The 18,019-nt window shown below is 39.8% G+C and overlaps 1 protein-coding gene across 2 annotated transcripts; it reads right to left on the bottom strand.

Moving 5' to 3' along the window:
* Nucleotides 1-603: 603 nt before the first annotated feature.
* On the bottom strand, nucleotides 604-16,327 carry LOC140565033 (NLR family CARD domain-containing protein 3-like). 2 transcript variants are annotated; one of them, XM_072690782.1, is made up of 10 exons: nucleotides 16,169-16,327; nucleotides 15,159-16,073; nucleotides 11,328-13,208; nucleotides 9,102-9,272; nucleotides 7,933-8,106; nucleotides 5,237-5,410; nucleotides 4,791-4,964; nucleotides 2,710-2,883; nucleotides 1,673-1,719; nucleotides 604-1,551 (listed from the first exon to the last, which is right to left on the bottom strand). In XM_072690782.1, the coding sequence occupies exons 1-10, from the start codon at nucleotides 16,213-16,215 to the stop codon at nucleotides 1,004-1,006; spliced, it is 4,305 nt and encodes a 1,434-aa protein (XP_072546883.1). In that variant the 5' UTR covers nucleotides 16,216-16,327; the 3' UTR covers nucleotides 604-1,003. The 2 variants fall into 2 exon arrangements, with proteins under 2 accessions (XP_072546883.1, XP_072546884.1); XM_072690783.1 differs by lacking the exons at nucleotides 7,933-8,106; nucleotides 9,102-9,272; nucleotides 15,159-16,073; nucleotides 16,169-16,327 and having other exon boundaries at nucleotides 11,328-13,240.
* Between the last annotated feature and the right edge of the window lie 1,692 nt (nucleotides 16,328-18,019).

Raw genomic sequence — 18,019 nt, 5'->3', positions numbered from 1 at the left:
GGTAATGAGTGAAAGATGGTATTCATTACCCCATTTGGGCATGACGAATACCTTGTCATGCCATTTGGGTTGATGAACGCGCCCGCCATCTTCCAGCACTACATCAACCAGGCCCTCCAAGAGGCCTTCAACAGTTATGTGTTCAATCTGAATTACATCATCATCTACAGTTGGTCCATAGATGAACACATTGGCTACGTCCCGCTGGTTCTCCAGTTGCTCCTGGAGAAGCACTTTTTGATCCAACGCTTCATGAAGAAGCTCTGTGGCTGCCCTATTGTTCATCTGGTCCACAGATGCCCAAGTGGCATTAGACACCCATAGACACTTGTTAACCACAGCCTCGGTTCTCCAGTTGGCCGACCGGAAGATTCCATTCGTTTTAGAAGTGGACACTTCTGAGGTAGGCGTGGATGTAGTGACTGAGTCAAATGACGAGGAGTGATCATGGGTGCCACATGGAGGGGGATGGCTTTGGTGGTGTTAGGATGCTTCTTAGGGCTTCTGACTGACCCTAAAGAATGTATTAATTTAATATTTTGGAGTTCTTTCATGTTTTTTATCTGATTTTATTAAACAAAAAAAAAAAAAGAAACAGCATTGAGCAGGATTGAGCTCATTACATTACTAAATAATGTAATATTTCCATAAAAAAAACAAATAATAATAACTCTTGGCTTGTAAGGGTTAAAAAAAAAAACAAGTAAAGATGCTGAAGAGTCACTGGATTCTGCCCTCTGCCCGCTAAGTTTAGGGTAAAAACTTTTGAACTGAGAGCAAGACTGTGACATGTTCATTGTGGCAGAAGCAGAGTCAGAATGACAGACTGTCCTGAGAGGTTCTTTACTTCATTTTAACGTCTAATCTTATCCACACACACCAACTTCAACTACCATCACTCACCATCCACACACTCATATTCTCTATATAGTAAAAAACACACACTTCAGTAGACATTTCAAAACACACACACACAGTCAATAATCCATAACCTCTATAGAGGCTATCTCACACACAGACACACACGCATTGAGGAATCAGAACAACCTCTAAACCCTGCGTAGAGCGGCTCAGTGAATGTGGTGTAGTGTGTGTGTATGTGGGTCAGTGTGTGTTTGTAAGGTGAGATGCTGTAGAAGGACAAAGTGCCAGCTGGCCAGTCCAGATACACTCCTACTCTGGCAGACTGGTGTGGGTAGGGAAATTCACAGACCCTATGTTTATTGTGATAGACGGTGTAGCTGTTATCAAAGACCTTTATACTCCAGGACTGATTATTGAATCCAAATCGAATGTCAGTACTGTCTTCTTTCCTACCGATTCTTCTGTAAGACATGGCTACAACAGCCCAACACTTCCCTCTCCACTCAGCCTCCCAGTAGCATCGTCCAATCAGACTCTTCACACTCAGGACCTGCTCCCAGTGTTCAAATCTGTCTGGAGGATCCGGATACGGCTGATTTACTTCCTTATTCTCCACCTTTCTGTTCCCCTCAGGCAGAGAGAGATGGGTGTGTGCTGTGCTTGGATCCAGTGTAAGTTTACAGGCATCTGCAAACACAGAAAGAAAGATTGCACCTCTGTGAGAGTTTTGTTTGTGTGTGAGTGTGTAAGACCGGGAAAGAGTGAGAGAGAGAGCGAGAGAGAGAGAGAGAATGAGTGACTATCTTACATTTCTTTAGTCCTGGTTTCATCCTGTTCTCCCCTCCATAATCCACCCTATACACACACACACACACACACACACACACACACACTTTTGGTTAAGATGGTAAAAGGTGATAAAGTGTGTTTGTGGTTAATGAGACTGAAACTGGTTTAAGAAACTAAACCCTTATTAATTTATAATTCATTAACTGTATCTATAATATACAGTATTACAATTATTGGCACCCCAGACTTCTGAGCAGAACATTGGTGAGGAACGTTCTCATTTCTGTTTATTTATTTAAGTCCAGCTGAGTGGAGGAAACACAGCCCACATTTCCTCAGGTTCTCCTCAACACAGGGAGGATTAGAGAACATACACATGAAAAGAGCTGACCTTCAGAAATCAGACAAAGACGAAGGGGCGATTGTGGACAACCCCTAACTCAAACTCATTTGTTTGTTGTTTTTGTTGTTTTGGTATATTTAACATATACATTATTAAGGTTTCCCAGCTCTGTAAACATGCAGTGTTTAGTCAGGCAGCAGGTCTGAAAAGAAAGCCCACTCTCACTTTTCTTATAGACTGACCCTTGATCGGGTGATTCGTGAAAAAAATATGTTTTCCCAACAATCTCCTCCCCACTTTAGTTGTGTAAAATTCATCTGTTCAGCTAGGTTTCTCCACATCATGTGAGATTTCTTGCACCTTGGCCCTCCCCAAGAGGCCAAATGTGTCACTGCATCTATAAGGAACTCTACTAAGGGTCTCTCAATGCTTAGACAGTTATGCCACTCAGAACCAAAAATTAAATATCTGTGGTCATGTTTATTTTGTCCCACTTTTGCAAACTCGCTCTATTAAGTGGAAATAGATGGTTTCTATACAATATATATTTGGATACTGGATACTTGGATAACAGTTTACTATATCCCAGTGACAAAAACTACTACACACTGGTGATGCTATTTTATGTTACTGACATGAATGAACATGTTATAGCAATGCTATTTGCTTTTAATATCACACAGTGAATTTAGCCCAGTAGAACCACAACTCACTCTAGTTTCTCCAGTTTACACTGTGAATCATCCAGTAGATCATAGAGCAGCTTAATTCCAGACTCTCCTGGGTGATTATAGGTCAGATCCAGTTCTCTCAAGCAGGAGGGGTTTGATTTCAGAGCAGAAGCCAGAACAGAACAGCCTTGTTCTGTAACCATACACCCAGATAATCTGCAGAAAGGATGGAACAAAGAACAGGTAGAATTTACACAGAACCAAATCCAGCTGCAAAACAAAAACAAACTCCAAATTTGAGAGATATCCATCAGCACTCAAACAAAACAACAATTAAACAAAACAATTAAAATAGTTAAACATTAAATTAAATATCTGTAATTCATAAAATGCATAATTTACATAATGCTCTACAGATATTTTTTTATAATAAACCCAAATAAACAAAGTCAGTGGTCAGTGGCTGTGTCTACCTGTAAAACTCTCCACAACATTTGAATAAACCCAAATAAACATAAAGTCACTGGTCAGTGAGAGTGTCTACCTGTATGTATAACATTAGAACACAGGTTTGCGTGCTGAATTCAGACACTATATGGATTTGCTGAATAAACAAAATGTTAGATGGGAGCTAAGAATACTGGCCTTACTTCAGGGGAGTGCTCAAAAAAAAAAAAAAAAAAAAAAAAAAAAAAAATATATATATATATATATATATATATATATATATATATATATATATATATAGTTACAGGAATTCCCGTAACTGTCAATGAGACTCCTGTACCTCTCAGCAGGTATTTTGGCCCACTCCTCATGAGCAAACTGATCCAATTGTCTCAAGTTTGAAGGGTGCCTTTTCCGAACGGCATATTTCAGCCCCTTCCAAAGATGCTCAATAGGATTTAGGTCAGGGCTCATAGAAGGCCACTTCAGAATATGCTTTCCTCTTAGCCATTTTTGGGTGTGTATCCTGTTGCAAGACCCATGACCTGCGACTGAGACCAAGCTTTCTGACACTGGGCAGCACATTTCTCTCTAGGAACCCTAGCATAGTCTTGAGATTTCATTGTTCCTGCACAGATTCAAGACACCCTGTGCCAGATGCAGCAAAGCAGTCCCAGAACATAACAGAACCTCCTCCATGTTTCTCAGTAGGGACAATGTTCTTTTCTTGATATGCTTATTTTTCCATCTGTGAACATGGAGTTGATGTGCCTTGGCAAAAAGTTCAATTTTTGTCTCATCTGTCCATAGGACATTCTCCCAGAAGCTTTGGAGCTTGTCAAAATGTAGTTTGGCAAATTTCTGTCTGGCTTTTTTATGATTTGTTTTCAACAATGGTGTCCTCCTTGGTCATCTCCCATGAAGTCCACTTTGGCTCAAACAACGATGGATGGTGCAATCTGACACTGATGTTGCTTGAGCTTGAAGTTCACCTTTAATCTCTTTAGAAGTTTTTCTGGGCTCTTTTGTTACCATTTGTATTATCTGTCACTTTGATTTGACATCAATTTTCCTCCTGCGGCCACGTCTAGGGAGGTTGGCTACAGTCCCATGGATCTCAAATTTTTAAATAATATGTGCAACTGTAGTCACAGGAACATCAAGACAGCTGCTTAGAGATGGTCTTATAACCTTTACATGCTTGTCTATAATCTTTTTTCTAATCTCCTGAGACAACTCTTTCCTTTGCTTCCTCTGGTCCATGTTGAGTGCGGTACACACCATGTCACCAAACAGCATAGTGACTACCTGTAGCCCTATATATAGGCCCACTGACTGATTACAAGATTGTAGACAGCTGTGATGCTAATTAGTGGTCACACCTTGATTTAACATGTCCCTTTGGTCACATTACTAGGGGTACCATCATTTATTTTATTTTTTTTTACAAATAACCTCATTCTGGTTAGATAAACAGTTTTGCACATTATGTTCTCAGATGCCTTTTGTTCAAAGCTGTATCTATTTAGCATATGTTTAGTTTAAAATAGAATATGATAGAATATTAGCATTCATTATTTCTGAATGCTCTTATAATGAGGCTAAAGGAAAATCGATCTCTTTAAATATCAGACCTTAATATTTGTCATTTATAAAGCAATTCAAAGAAATCTTACCTGAGACTCTCCAGTTTACAGTGTGAACTCTTCAGTCCAGCAGAGAGCATCTCCACTCCTGAATCCTGCAGGTCATTGTTACTGAGATCCAGCTCCTTCAGGGAGTAGTTTGCTGACTGTAGAGCAGAGCAGAGAGCTCCACAAGACATTCCCCCAATATTACACACAGCTAGTCTGTAAAAAAAGAAAAATTACAACAGAGCTAATAATATACTTGAAGAAGTGGCTCTCAATATATTAAGATGTCAAGTACATTAGGTACTTTAGAAAATACAATAAATTAACCAGTTAATTAGTTCATTAATTTACCAGTCTGTGTTTTATAAAACTTTGTTCGTTGTGGTGAGAAATACAGCAGAGTTCCAAAATCCCACTAAATTAATTATTACACTAGTGTCTTAAATTTTTGCCTCTCAACATTTTACCAGTCAATTCCAAAAAATCACCTGAGTGTCTTCAGTTTACAGTGTAAAGTCTTAAGTCCACCAGAGAGCAGCTCCACTCCTGAATCCTGCAGGTCATTGTTACTGAGGTCCAGCTCTTTCAGGGAGGAGTTTACTGATTGTAGAGCAGAGCAGAGAGCTCCACAAGAGTCCTTAGTGAGGGAACAGCCAGCAAGTCTGCAGAAAAAAAAACATATGATATTAAAACAATATATCAAAAATAATTAAACTGAATTAAACTGCAATCCATGGATCGCAAAACCACAGATTTGAGTCGACATTTTGTAGTATACCCGAGTCTAAGTTGTATTTTCTTTGGGTTGCAAAAGCCATAATACTAAGATTGTTACATGCAAGCTAATGCTACTTAACTAATGCAGCCGAATCACTTTGTGGTTTGTCCTCCTTCTTCAGGGACGACCACAAAGTATTAAAAGAGTTGAAAACCACTTTCAGTCTGGTCATGTTGAGCAGTGTAGCCTGAGCGCAGGTCAACTTGTAAGGCTTGTTAAAGCAAGCTAAGGAGGGAAAGCTCTATGGTGTTTCAGTATTAGAGTATTAGATTAAGAACAGATAACTGCATCATAACGGCCTCTGCTGGTAATCAAGCTGATTGAGCTTGCCCATTTTTCCCTGCTTAAACAAATAACCTTTAAGAACTGGCTGTATGTAGCTCAACATTTTCTGTCAAAACAGAAGCTATCTTTTTTAATCACCAGAACAGCATGTTTTTATTTAAGCTTGATGTTATCTGTGTGACCAATGTGGTTGGCCAGTTTGATCAATCTTGTTATACTGACAAACTACCATGGTAAACAACTACTTCTTAAACTACATTAGCTAATACCACTCGGCTACACTGGCAAAGCGTGCAGGTTGTTTTAGGAGGCTGCCAGTCTAATGTGGTCAATTCAGTATGCAGTAGCATTAGCTTACATGTAGCATTATTGATATTTTGACTTTTTAACGACCCAGTAATTCAGAAGATCCAGTGATGTACAGGAGAACAAAGCGTACAAGGTCCTAGACATATGTATTTGCCACAGAACAAGACAGAGGTGATTTTTTGAAACCCCATTTCTGCCATTGGAAATCCAGCTTAGATCTGGAGTGCCAAATATGGGCATAACAAGGACTACTTCAGTGGACAAAGGAACAATTTTTTTACTGGTGTTATAATATCATGTATGCTGTAAAGTACCCCCAGACAGTTCTCCACTTTTTAATATCTTGTTTGTAAGAGTAAGAGTACATAATCTGTTCTAATACACACACATTTGAAAGGTCTTATACTACCTACTATCTACCATTTTATTCACTATTCTAAGGTGCATTAAGATGCAGGTATGAAGAGCTACACACAAACAGAGTCATACCTTATACCCAAATAATTTACATGGGCAATCAGAATTCCTTTTTTTTTGTGGGTGGGTTATGTGCAAACATGTAGGTTTTACATGTGTGTATCTATCTCTTTCTCTAGTTCTCCTTCCACTGGTGTACCTTGCTTAGCCATACAAATTACATACCATACAATATATTCTTTAAAATATGAGCCAGGATGGCTGAGAAGATTTCTGTTAATTACTAAATGGTTGAGTCATTTATTTTATTAATTCATTACTGGACTACTGCTGGATCAATTAATTATATGACCAGAATAAATATAGGGCACCACCTGGGATTTTCACCCAGGATTGTATAATTTACTTAACTGGTTAACTATACTTTAAATAAAACTTAAAGTTAAATTAAGAGTTAAATTTAGTCTAAATTCAGAAGGCAGTTCTGTCTTCCAGGGACCTAATCTCTGTGTATACACTTACATAAGAGATGCCAGTTTATAATGAACAGAACATTTATTGAAAAACATGTAATGATGAGAGAGAATTTCAGATTCACAGCATTGGATGTAAATTTGAGTTCAGTATAGCAACATTTGTCTCACAGGACATCATTTCTGAGGTTGTGGTTCGGATATTATTAAGGGGAGTTGTTTAAAAAAGTACAAAGTTAGATTTGATCACTTGGACAGTTATTGCCATTTGGTAGAACCAGAGTGGTCCGACTGATCGCTGTTAAACAAAGGTATCATGCTTGGTGTGCAAGACTTAACCATCTGAATACACCCTCCCTGCTGAAGTTAAACACCAGGCACCAGTAATTTGCACGTAAAACTGACCACCTTTGAAGAGAGTCCTGAAGGCCGTCTGTTTTGAAAATGTAGTGTGTAAAAAGTACAGATTTGTTTTGTGAAATGTAGAGCATAGAAGTAAAATGTATCAAAAATACTTCATTATAACATAGTAATTTAATTTACATCTTATGTGTAACTTATAACCTTAGGACTAGCAATAAATGTAAACAAGTATTGCCAACCTGGCTGTTGTGTACTGAGCAATCCTTTTTGTATTGCTTCTAGTGTGTGACCCTGTTAACAGTTCTTTTTTTTTGTATTGCCCTTTGGATTGGTTTGTTTGCTGTGGTTTGCCTGTCTGGTTTATTTCCCTGGATTGTTATTGTGATGTACATATTTAATGTATATATACTATTGCTCTTTAGTAAAGCAAACATATTTCTTGTCTGATTACTTGATTAATTGGTAGATTGGTAGAACAGTTAATTACTAAAATAACTCCCAGCTCTTGTGTCCTCACATTATTACCACTCAGGAATAAATTTACAAAAACAAACCTCACCTGAGTGTCTCCAGTTTACAGTGTGAACTCTTCAGTCCAGCAGAGAGCAGCTCCACTCCTGAATCCTGCAGGTCATTGTTAATGAGGCCCAGCTCTTTCAGGGAGGAGTTTATTGACTGTAGAGCAGAGCAGAGAGCTTCACAGGAGCTCATAGTGAGAGAACTGCCAGCAAGTCTGCAGAAATAATACAAGTAAAGAGTAAAATAAATAGTAAAGCAGAAGATTGCAAACCTAGTATCAAAGGAATGAGTTTTCCTTTACTGGCAGAACAGGCTCTTTGGCACCCTCTACAGGAACTGTGTGTGAGCTACATATGAGGCCAAGTGTGAGACTGAGCAAAAGGGAGACAAGCTTGTTAGCTACTTTAGTTTGTATGCGTTCATGAAGAAAGTAAGTGTTCCCCTCTGAATCATTTAGAGACAGGTGAGTAAATCTTTAGCCAGTTGCGAGCACTGTAACATTCAGAGGCTTTTGTTGTTAATATTCAAGAGTAGGTTGCTTAACTAGCTGTTGTTCAGTATTACCCTGCTTGTTGTTGTAGTGTTACTGAAATTGTCTCTATATTCTGTAAACATGCTTTATGTTTATTACTGCTTGATTTAACTGTAGATTGTGAGGGCAGCCTTAATTAGGCAATCTAAATTGATCATCAGAAGGTAAGAATGTAAACTCTTAAGTTCTGTTGTAAGCCATCCCTTCCAATAAAAAAACAGATGAGACCACACTTACTTCTGCGTTTTGAACAACACCCTATTTGTTGATTCATCTCCATACCTACCAACATCCTTTGCTTTAGGTGTCCTAACTTTTTCCTCAGTACGAATTGGCATATTTTTGTAAAATAAATGATAGACGCACTTTCACTGCACTAATATTTACTACTAAATATTTAATGGGGTGTCCTCATTTTTCATAATAGTATGTATGCTTTTTTTTCCTCAGCTTTAAATGGTCTCTGAAACACCACTGCAAACAAGCAGGTCCCAGGCATTAACACACTTTTACTTTAAGATTCATAATTTATTTATGTATTTCTGTCTATTATACTGATGTATTCTTATAAATAAAACAGAATTCTAAAACAAACTAGATACATTAGTCAAATTCGTTGAGTTTACAATGGGTCTTCACATTATTACCACTCAGGAATAAATTCACTGAAACCTCACCTGAGTGTCTCCAGTCTGCATCGTGAACTTTTCAGTCCAGCAGAGAGCAGCTCCATTCCTGAATCCTGCAGGTCATTGTTACTGAGGTCCAGCTCTTTCAGGGAGTTTACTGATTGTAGAGCAGAGCAGAGAGCTTCACATGAGTTCTTGGTCAGATGACAGTCAGAAAGTCTGTAGAAATTAAAATAAATAAATAAATAAATAAAATAGGAGATCTGCAACCCAGTGTCAAAGGAATATTTTTTTTTTTTACTGTTGTTCTTCAATTCACTGAAGTTCATAATGTACAGTGTCATTATACTGGTACCATCATCAATAAATCATTCTATATCAACTAAGATATCATACTATAATTTCTTATGGCAATAAAAATTAAAATGGATGGCAGACCAACTTAAGGTGCACTACTGTCTCCTTTTGAGCTGGAGTATGGGGTGAGATCGGCACATTTTAGGAACTGAAACATTCTGCTTGTGCACTAGACCCATTATTTTCTCGGCCCACTGCGATGCCAGCAGAATAGCAATACGCTCATTTTTGGTACCCCTCGGTTAATGAAAGAAAAACCCACAATGGTCACAGAAATAACCTGAATCTGACAAAAGTAATAAAAAGAACAAATGAAAATCTGACATTGATTTTGAACCATGCTTCAACAGAATTACTTTAAAAAGTAAACTCATGAATCAGGCATGGACAAAAATGATGGTACCTTTAACTTAATATTTTGTTGCGATTCCTGAATGATTCCTGTAACTGTCAGTGAGACTCCTGCACCTCATTGTATTTTGGCCCACTTCTCATGAGCAAACTGCTCCAGCTGTCTCAGGTTTGAAGGGTGCCTTTTCCAGGTGGCATGTTTCAGCTCCTTCCAAAGATGCTCAATAGGATTTAGGTCAGGGCTCATAGAAGGACACTTCAGAATAGTCCAATGTTTTCCTCTTAGCCATTTATGGGTGTTTTTAGCTGTGTTTTGGGTCATTATCCTGTTGCAAGACCCATGACCTGCGACTGAGAGCAAGCTTTCTGACACTGGGCAGCACATTTCTCTCTAGAATCCATTGATAGTCTTGAGATTTCATTGTACCCTGCACAGATTCAAGACACCCTGTGCCAGATGCAGCAAAGCAGCCCCAGAACATAAATTTGAGTGCCAAAACGAGAAAGGCGAGATGTAAGTGAGGACACGGAGGTTTCTGGTTTCGCTATGCCCTGCTGATCGCCACGTGCTATACAACTAAGTGCTGAGGCAGCTCAGTGCAAGTCCAGACCATTTTGAGCCAGTGTACAGTTTGTCCTGAATTATTAGTATGATTCATGAATAACTGTCTTAAGGACATCAGCCCTTGTCCCAGCTAGAAAGTCTGAACTTTCTACTCTGTCCTGATCAGATTCTTTTCTGCATTTACATTTAACATTTAAGGCATTTAGCAGACGCACTTATCAAGAGCAACTTACAAAAGTGCCTTGCTATTTACTCAAGAATAACCTCAGCTAGTTTAAATAGGCTAAAAATTCAAAGATACCTCTAAGTTTAGACTCTACTAAACACAAGTCAATAAGGAGCGTATTCTCGGAAGAGGTGGGTCTTCAGTCTGGGTTTGAAGACAGCGAGCGACTTGGCCGTTCGGACACCCAGTGGAAGTTCATTCCACCACTTTGGTGCCAGGACAGAAAAAAGCCTGGACGCTCGTCTTCCGTGGATTTTGAGTGATGGCGGGTCGAGCCAAGCCGTACTTGAAGCTCGAACGGCTCTTGGTGCGGATCGGCTTTTGACCATTGCCATCAAGTCCATTCTTGGCTTTGTAGGCCAGTGCCAAGATTTTGAATCTGATGCGGGCACCTACGGGAAGACAGTGAAGAGAACGCAGCAGTGGAGTGACATGGCTGAATTTAGAGACGTTGAAGACGACCCGTGCCGCTGCATTCTGGATAAGTTGCAGGGGCCTGATGGTACGCAGAGGTCTCGAAGTGACAATAGACTGAACAAGCACCTGGGCTGTCTCACTAGAGAGTAAGGGTCGAATTTAAAGAAACCCATCATTAATGACTGCATTTTTAATTCCTTATTTATGAATATGGAAAGTGTTTGACCTAGTTTAAGCCTAATGATATTGTCCATGATTCCACTAATAAAAGCAATAAAAGAGGAAACATTTAAGGGGTGAACACTTTTTATAGGCCATGTAAATTTAGGTGTTGTGTTCATGTAGATCTGGCACTTACACAGCTCTTCTACAGGCAGTCACAGCTGGGATTAGTCTCCTATAACCCTCCTCTGATGTATTGTATTTCTTCAGGTCCAGCTCTTCCAGCACCTCCTCTGAGGTCAGAAGCATGCAGGCTAGTGCTGTACACTGTCCAGGATAGAGCTCCTCTTCTGAGCATTTCTCTAAGTTTAGATACTTCTGAATTTCTCGCGAGAGAGACTGGTCTTTCATTTCAGACAGACAGAGGAACAGATTGATGGATCTCTCTGTATAAAGAGTTCTGTTGTCTTCTTTAATCAAGTTCTTGATGTACTCTGTGGTTTCCTCTGAGTGTGTGTGTGTGTCTGTCAGTAGACCCTGTAGGAGTCTCTGATTGGACTCCAGTGAGATGCCCAGCAGGAAACGGAGGAAAAGATCCAGGTGTCCGTTCTGACTCTCTACAGCTTTATTCAAAGCTCTCTTCAGCAGATCATCCAGTGAAATATTTTCAGACCATATCATGTTCTCTGTTTCTAAACACTGCAGTTCCTCCAACTTCTTGCTCTCGTAGCAGTGAAACACATAAACAGCAGCCAGGAACTCCTGAAAGCTCAGATGAACAAAGCAGTAGACCTTCCTCTGGTAAAGCACACATTCCTCCTTAAAGATCTCATTGAAAACCCCAGAATACACTGAGGCCTCAGTGACATCAATGCTGCTCTCTCTCAGGTCCTCTTCATAGAACATTACATTGCCCTTCATCAGCTGTTTGAAAGCCAGTTCAGCCAGTTTCAGAAGTTTGGGTCTGTTGGATTCCAGCAGGTTCTGTGGGTCTCTCTCATCTCTCTCCTCATACTTCTGGTTCTTCATGTTGGTCTGAGTGATCAGGAAGTGGGAGTACATTTCAGTCAGAGTTTTAGGGATTTCTGAGTGATGATGTTTGATCAGTCTCTGAAGCACAGTGGCTGAGATCCAGCAGAAGACGGGAATGTGGCACATGATGTGGAGGCTCCTCGCTGTCTTAATGTGGGAGATGATTTTCTGGGCTTGGTCTTGGTCACTGATCCTCTTCCTGAAGTACTCCTCCTTCTGTGGGTCATTGAATCCCTGTATTTCCGTCACACGGTTGATGTGTTTAGAAGGGATCTGATTGGCTGCTGCTGGTCGGCAGGTTATCCAGATTAGAGCAGAGGGAAGCAGCTCTCCTTTGATGAGGTTTGTCATCAACACACCCACTGATGATGTCATGGTGATGTCAGATACTTTCTCACACTCCTCAAAGTTCAGTGGAATTCTGCTTTCATCCAGACCATCAAATATGAACACAGTTTTTATCTCATCATAGATCTTTGGATCCAGGTCTTTAAGCTCAGGATGGAGGTCACACAGAAGTCCATGAAGACTGTACTGATGGTCTTTAATTAAGTTCAGCTCCCGGAACGAAAGAACAAACATGAAATCTACATCCTGATTGGCTTTTCCCTCGGCCCAGTCCAGAATGAACTTCTGTACAGAGACAGTTTTCCCAATTCCAGCAATGCCTTTAGTCAGCACACTTCTGAGATCTGGAACTTTATGACCTAGTAGAGGTTTAAAGATGTCTGAGCAGTTGATTGGAGTGTCTTCTCTGTGTCTCCTGGGTATTTTCTCCATCTGTAGAACCTCATGTTCTTCATTCACTCCTTCACTCTCTCCCTCTATGATGTAGAGCTGTGTGTAAATCCTGTTCAGGAGGGTTTTATTCTCTTCTGTTTTGATTCCCTCAAATAAGCTCTCGTACTTCTTCTTCATGCTGCTTTTGTGTCTCTTTAGGACACTGTCTAGGAGATCGTCCACTAGTTGGTAAGGATCCTGCTGCAAGGGTCCAGTTCTCCCCACAAGAGTGTATGTGTGTGGTGCTGCTTCTGTGGAACTCTGCCTGATTAGGTTCAAACACAGTAACACAAACATCAGAAACACAAAACTTTTGAAACATTTCATTTACTTGAAATGCAAATTAACTTTCTTTTTATTGCGTGTCATTTGCATCACCACTGAATTTGTGATTTAATCATAAACACTCATAGATATAGTTATATATAGTTTTAATTCCCCATTCAGCATCGTCAGAACGAACCACCACTGACAAAAAAAGAAAGATAGATATCTTGGTGATAGTTCCTGCATCCCAATTCTTTCTAAAGTAGCTCCGCAATATAAACTATTGGTCCTACTGGTCGGTGGATACACAAGAGCTGTAATTGAAGTGGAACGATGGGCTCTGCTTTGATTGTAAACTTACATTAGAACTTACAATTAGAAATTACAAACCGGATTCCAAAAACGTTGGGACACTAAACAAATTGTGAATAAAAACTGAATGCAATGATGTGGAGATGGCAAATGTCAATATTTTATTCGTAATAGAACATAGATGACAGATCAAAAGTTTAATCTGAGTAAATGTAACATTTTAAAGGAGAAATATGTTGATTCAAAATTTCATGGCGTCAATAAATAAAGTTGGGACAAGTAGCAATAAGTGGCTGGAAAAAGGAAATTGAGCATATAACGAACAACTGGAAGACCAATTAACATTAATTAGGTCAATTGACAACATGATTGGGTATAAAAAGAGCTTCTCAGAGTGTCAGTGTCTCTCTGAGGCCAAGATGGTAAGAGGATCACCAATTCCACCATTGTTGCGCAGAAAGATAGTGCAGCAGTACCAGAATGGTGTTACTCAGCGTAAAATAGCAAAGACTTTTATCATCATCAACCGTGCTTAACATCATCAAAAGTTTCAGAGAATCTGGAACAATCGCTGTGCGTAAGGGTCAAGGCCGTAAAACTCTACTGGGTGCTCGTGATCTCCGGGCCCTTAAACGTCACTGCACCTCAAACAGGAATGCCACTGTCAAGGAAATAACAGAATGGGCTCAGGAATACTTCCAGATATCATTGTCAGTGAACACAATCCACCGTGCCATCCGCCGTTGCCAGCTGAAACTCTACAGTGCAAAGAGGAAGCCATTTCTAAGCAAGCTCCACAAGCTCAGACGAAGCCTGCATCACTGATGGTATGGGGTTGCATGAGTGCTTGTGGCATGGGCAGCTTGCATGTCTGGAAAGGCACCATTAATGCAGAGAACTATGTTCAGGTTCTAGAACAACATATGCTCCCATCTAGACGTCATCTCTTTCAGGGAAGACCCTGCATTTTTCAACAAGATAATGCCAGACCACATTCTGCAGCAATCACAACATCATGGCTATGTAGGAGTCATCTATGTTCTATTACGAATAAAATATTGACATTTGCCATCTCCACATCATTGCATTCAGTTTTTATTCACAATTTGTTTAGTGTCCCAACTTTTTTGGAATCCGGTTTGTATTTTCAGTTGGTGAAATATACACTGACTAGTCTCAGTCTCAGCTTGATGTTTGATGTTGGCTGGTGGACCCACTTTCAACCTAGTAGAAACCAACGAATGTTAAAACCACAGTACTGCAACTGTGAGTGATACACTCTTACCACTGTTGCACACCCAATACCATCAACACTTGTCACTGCTGTGCTGAGAACGGAGTAGAACTACTTCACTACCGTACATAAGTACTAAAATGCTACTGGAGTATTCTTTTTTTCTCCTACCTCTCCTACCACTTTTACTTCATTACATCTTTTGGATAAGTTTAATACTTTTACTCTGTTAAATTGTTTATGTGCTGCATCGTTACTCGTTACAATTATAAAAATGGAACAAATAATTTCAAAGCCACATTATCACCCCCGGAGCTCTAGATGGCGCTGTCACCAAGTGCTAACCTTCTGCTACTTCATTACTCAGTGAAATGAGTGTTTCAGTGAAAGACAGTAACTCACTCTGGGTCAGACGGTGCTCCTCCATTGCTGAATGTGGGAGGTTTTATCATAGACATGTTACTCTTCATAGACAAACAGCTGAATACGGCTCCTGCATTGCTGAATGTGGGAGGTTTCATCATAGACAGGTTACTCTTCATAGACAAACAGCTGAATACGGCTCCTGCATTGCTGAATGTGGGAGGTTTCATCATAGACAGGTTACTCTTCATAGACAAACAGCTGAATACGGCTCCTGCATTGCTGAATGTGGGAGGTTTCATCATAGACAGGTTACTCTTCATAGACAAACAGCTGGATACGGCTCCTGCATTGCTGAATGTGGGAGGTTTCATCATAGACAGGTTACTCTTCATAGACAAACAGCTGGATATGGCTCCTGCATTGCTGAATGTGGGAGGTTTTATCATAGACAGGTTAGTCTTCATAGACAAACAGCTGGGTTCTGCTCCTCCATTGCTGAATGTGGGCGGTTTTATCATAGACAGGTTACTCTTCATAGACAAACAGCTGGGTTCTGCACCTCCATTGCTGAATGTGGGAGGTTTTATCATAGACAGGTTACTCTTCATAGACAAACAGCTGGGTTCTGCTCCTCCATTGCTGAATTTAGGAAGTTCTATTATTGACCCATCACTCTTCATAGACACACAGCTGGGTTCTGCTCCTCCATTGCTGAATGTGGGCGGTTTTATCATAGACAGGTTACTCTTCATAGACAAACAGCTGGGTTCTGCTCCTCCATTGCTGAATGTGGGAGGTTTTATCATAGACAGGTTACTCTTCATAGACAAACAGCTGGGTTCTGCTCCTCCATTGCTGAATTTAGGAAGTTCTATTATTGACCCATCACTCTTCATAGACACACAGCTGGGTTCTGGAGGTTCCGCAGGCTTTTCCCTGAGCGCAGTTGATCTACAATGAAAGTAAAGTTTTCAGCAAATACTTTCTTTAGTCTGAGTGTAAGAGACAGTATTTAGTCCTCTAAGTGATTATGGGAACCTACTCACTTTGGGCCAGAGGTTCCTCCTCCACTTCTGGAATAAAAAAGCCCCATCTTAGAGTGTTTACACACACGTTTAACTCCATGTAAACAGTTTATCCATACAAATTAAACCCAGTGTGGGTTAAAACTGCACTTTTCTACAGTACTATGACTGACTCTGGTAGGCATTAACTCTTCCACTTCGTTTGGATACCTGTTAACAGAAGAAGAGAGACAGAAAATACTGCATTAATTGAACAGACCACTATCTTTGACCACTGTCTATGCAGGTAGTTACAGAGAATACTGACTGTATGAACAAGGTACATGCAAATAAGCCTGCTGGAGGTCTGATGAACCCAAGTGACCCGCAGTGAAGACCTTTTGTTGTTACTTGTTTAAGACTAGACAAAGTCGGAGTTTAAACGAACGTAGAGCTCTTTTTTTTGTTCTTTCAGTATTTTATTTCTTTACACTTTGTTATTCTATTAACTTTTTACTCTTTAATCTGCACTGTTATACATGTTGTATTTCCATTAAATTGGCCTAAATCAGAGAGTACTAATGTGGTGGTTTCCTGTTAAGTGTAAACATTTCACTAGTAACACTTTACAGTACAGTTATTTAATTGATACTTTAAAGTTCAAACTTAATAAGGTGTTTATTATAGTGAGGAGCAGTTAAGGACTGCCGTTTAGTTTAAGGTGTCATGGTATTGTTATAGTGCTACTGTGGTAAATACATGTTGGACGGCTCTCTAAATTCACATAGATCAGACTCTGAAAGATGGTTCAGCACTGTTTGCTGGTTACCTAAGTGAGTATGAAAGAAGGCGAGAGCTCTGTGAATTGAAAGAATAAAAGTGATGCTGATTTGGCTATTTTTTATGACTAGCTAATAAAATAGGCAGCAATTGCAGTGGGTTTTGTAATGTAATGTACCGGCGTTACAGCGCAGTAAAGTACAGCTGAATATTAGCAGTTTCTTTATAGAAGATTAGCTGCATAGCTTGCCAACACTTTTTTTTGCAGAGCTAGTGACTCTTTTTAGATAATTTGCAACCTATTTCTACTATTGCTTACTACTTTTCAGAAATCACAAACAAACAAAATGATATGCTCAAAACAATAGAATACAAACTCACATAGCAATTTATTTACATTACCCAGCATTAAAAGTTCATAACCTTCAACTAAGAACTTCACTTAGTTTAATCAGCACAGTAGTTTAGTGTTGTGAGCAGTAATGAACTAGTTACTATTATATCGATACTTGTTTATTTATTGACTGGTTAATCAGTATGAGCCATATGATGAGTAGTGCTCACGTGTTTAGCTCTATTTTAGTCTTTTGGTAACCCGACACTAGCCGTGTTGTTTCAGCTCCTGTCTGAAGATTCAGACTCAAACTCTGAACCATAACAACTCTTCACCCACAGCAGAAAGATCAGACTGGAGAACAGACAGTCAGATCTGATCTGTTTTTACATTGGTATACATACAGTATTCTATAACTTTATATTGACACACACACGTTTTCATCGGTTAAGAAAGCTCTAGTGAATTCCAGTCCTCATTCAGTGTGTAATTCTGCTGGATACTGAAGATCAGAATCACTAACAGAGAGAAACACAACACTACAGTCACACCTGAGACAATCTGAGAGCACTGCTACCTTTTCTGAAGCTCTTCTAGAAGATCTTCAGCCAGAAAGTCCGTCTTCATCCACCTTCAGTGAAACCGAAACTACTCTCTGCTCTGGGACCGTTATTTCCCCTCTGTACTGCCCCTTCTGGTCAGACAGCGTTACTGCACCTTCCACTGCTTTTACAGCCCCAGCACCAAGAAGCACAACATTTATTGACTTCATAACATAA

This window comes from Salminus brasiliensis, chromosome 11 (genome assembly GCF_030463535.1).
Source record: "Salminus brasiliensis chromosome 11, fSalBra1.hap2, whole genome shotgun sequence".
Taxonomy (NCBI): Eukaryota; Metazoa; Chordata; class Actinopteri; order Characiformes; family Bryconidae; genus Salminus; species Salminus brasiliensis.
This window is presented reverse-complemented; position numbering and strand designations above follow the sequence as displayed.

Bases quoted from the DNA above. Each gene is read 5' to 3' on its own strand.
- LOC140565033 (XM_072690782.1), bottom strand. From the start codon at position 16,215: ATGGGGCTTTTTTATTCCAGAAGTGGAGGAGGAACCTCTGGCCCAAA. The intron at 13,209-15,158 runs GTGAGTTACTGT...GAACCTAATCAG, and splicing joins GGAGCACCGTCTGACCCAGA to GCAGAGTTCCACAGAAGCAG. The intron at 5,411-7,932 runs GTGAGGTTTGTT...TTTTTTCTGCAG, and splicing joins TGTAAACTGGAGACACTCAG to ACTTGCTGGCTGTTCCCTCA.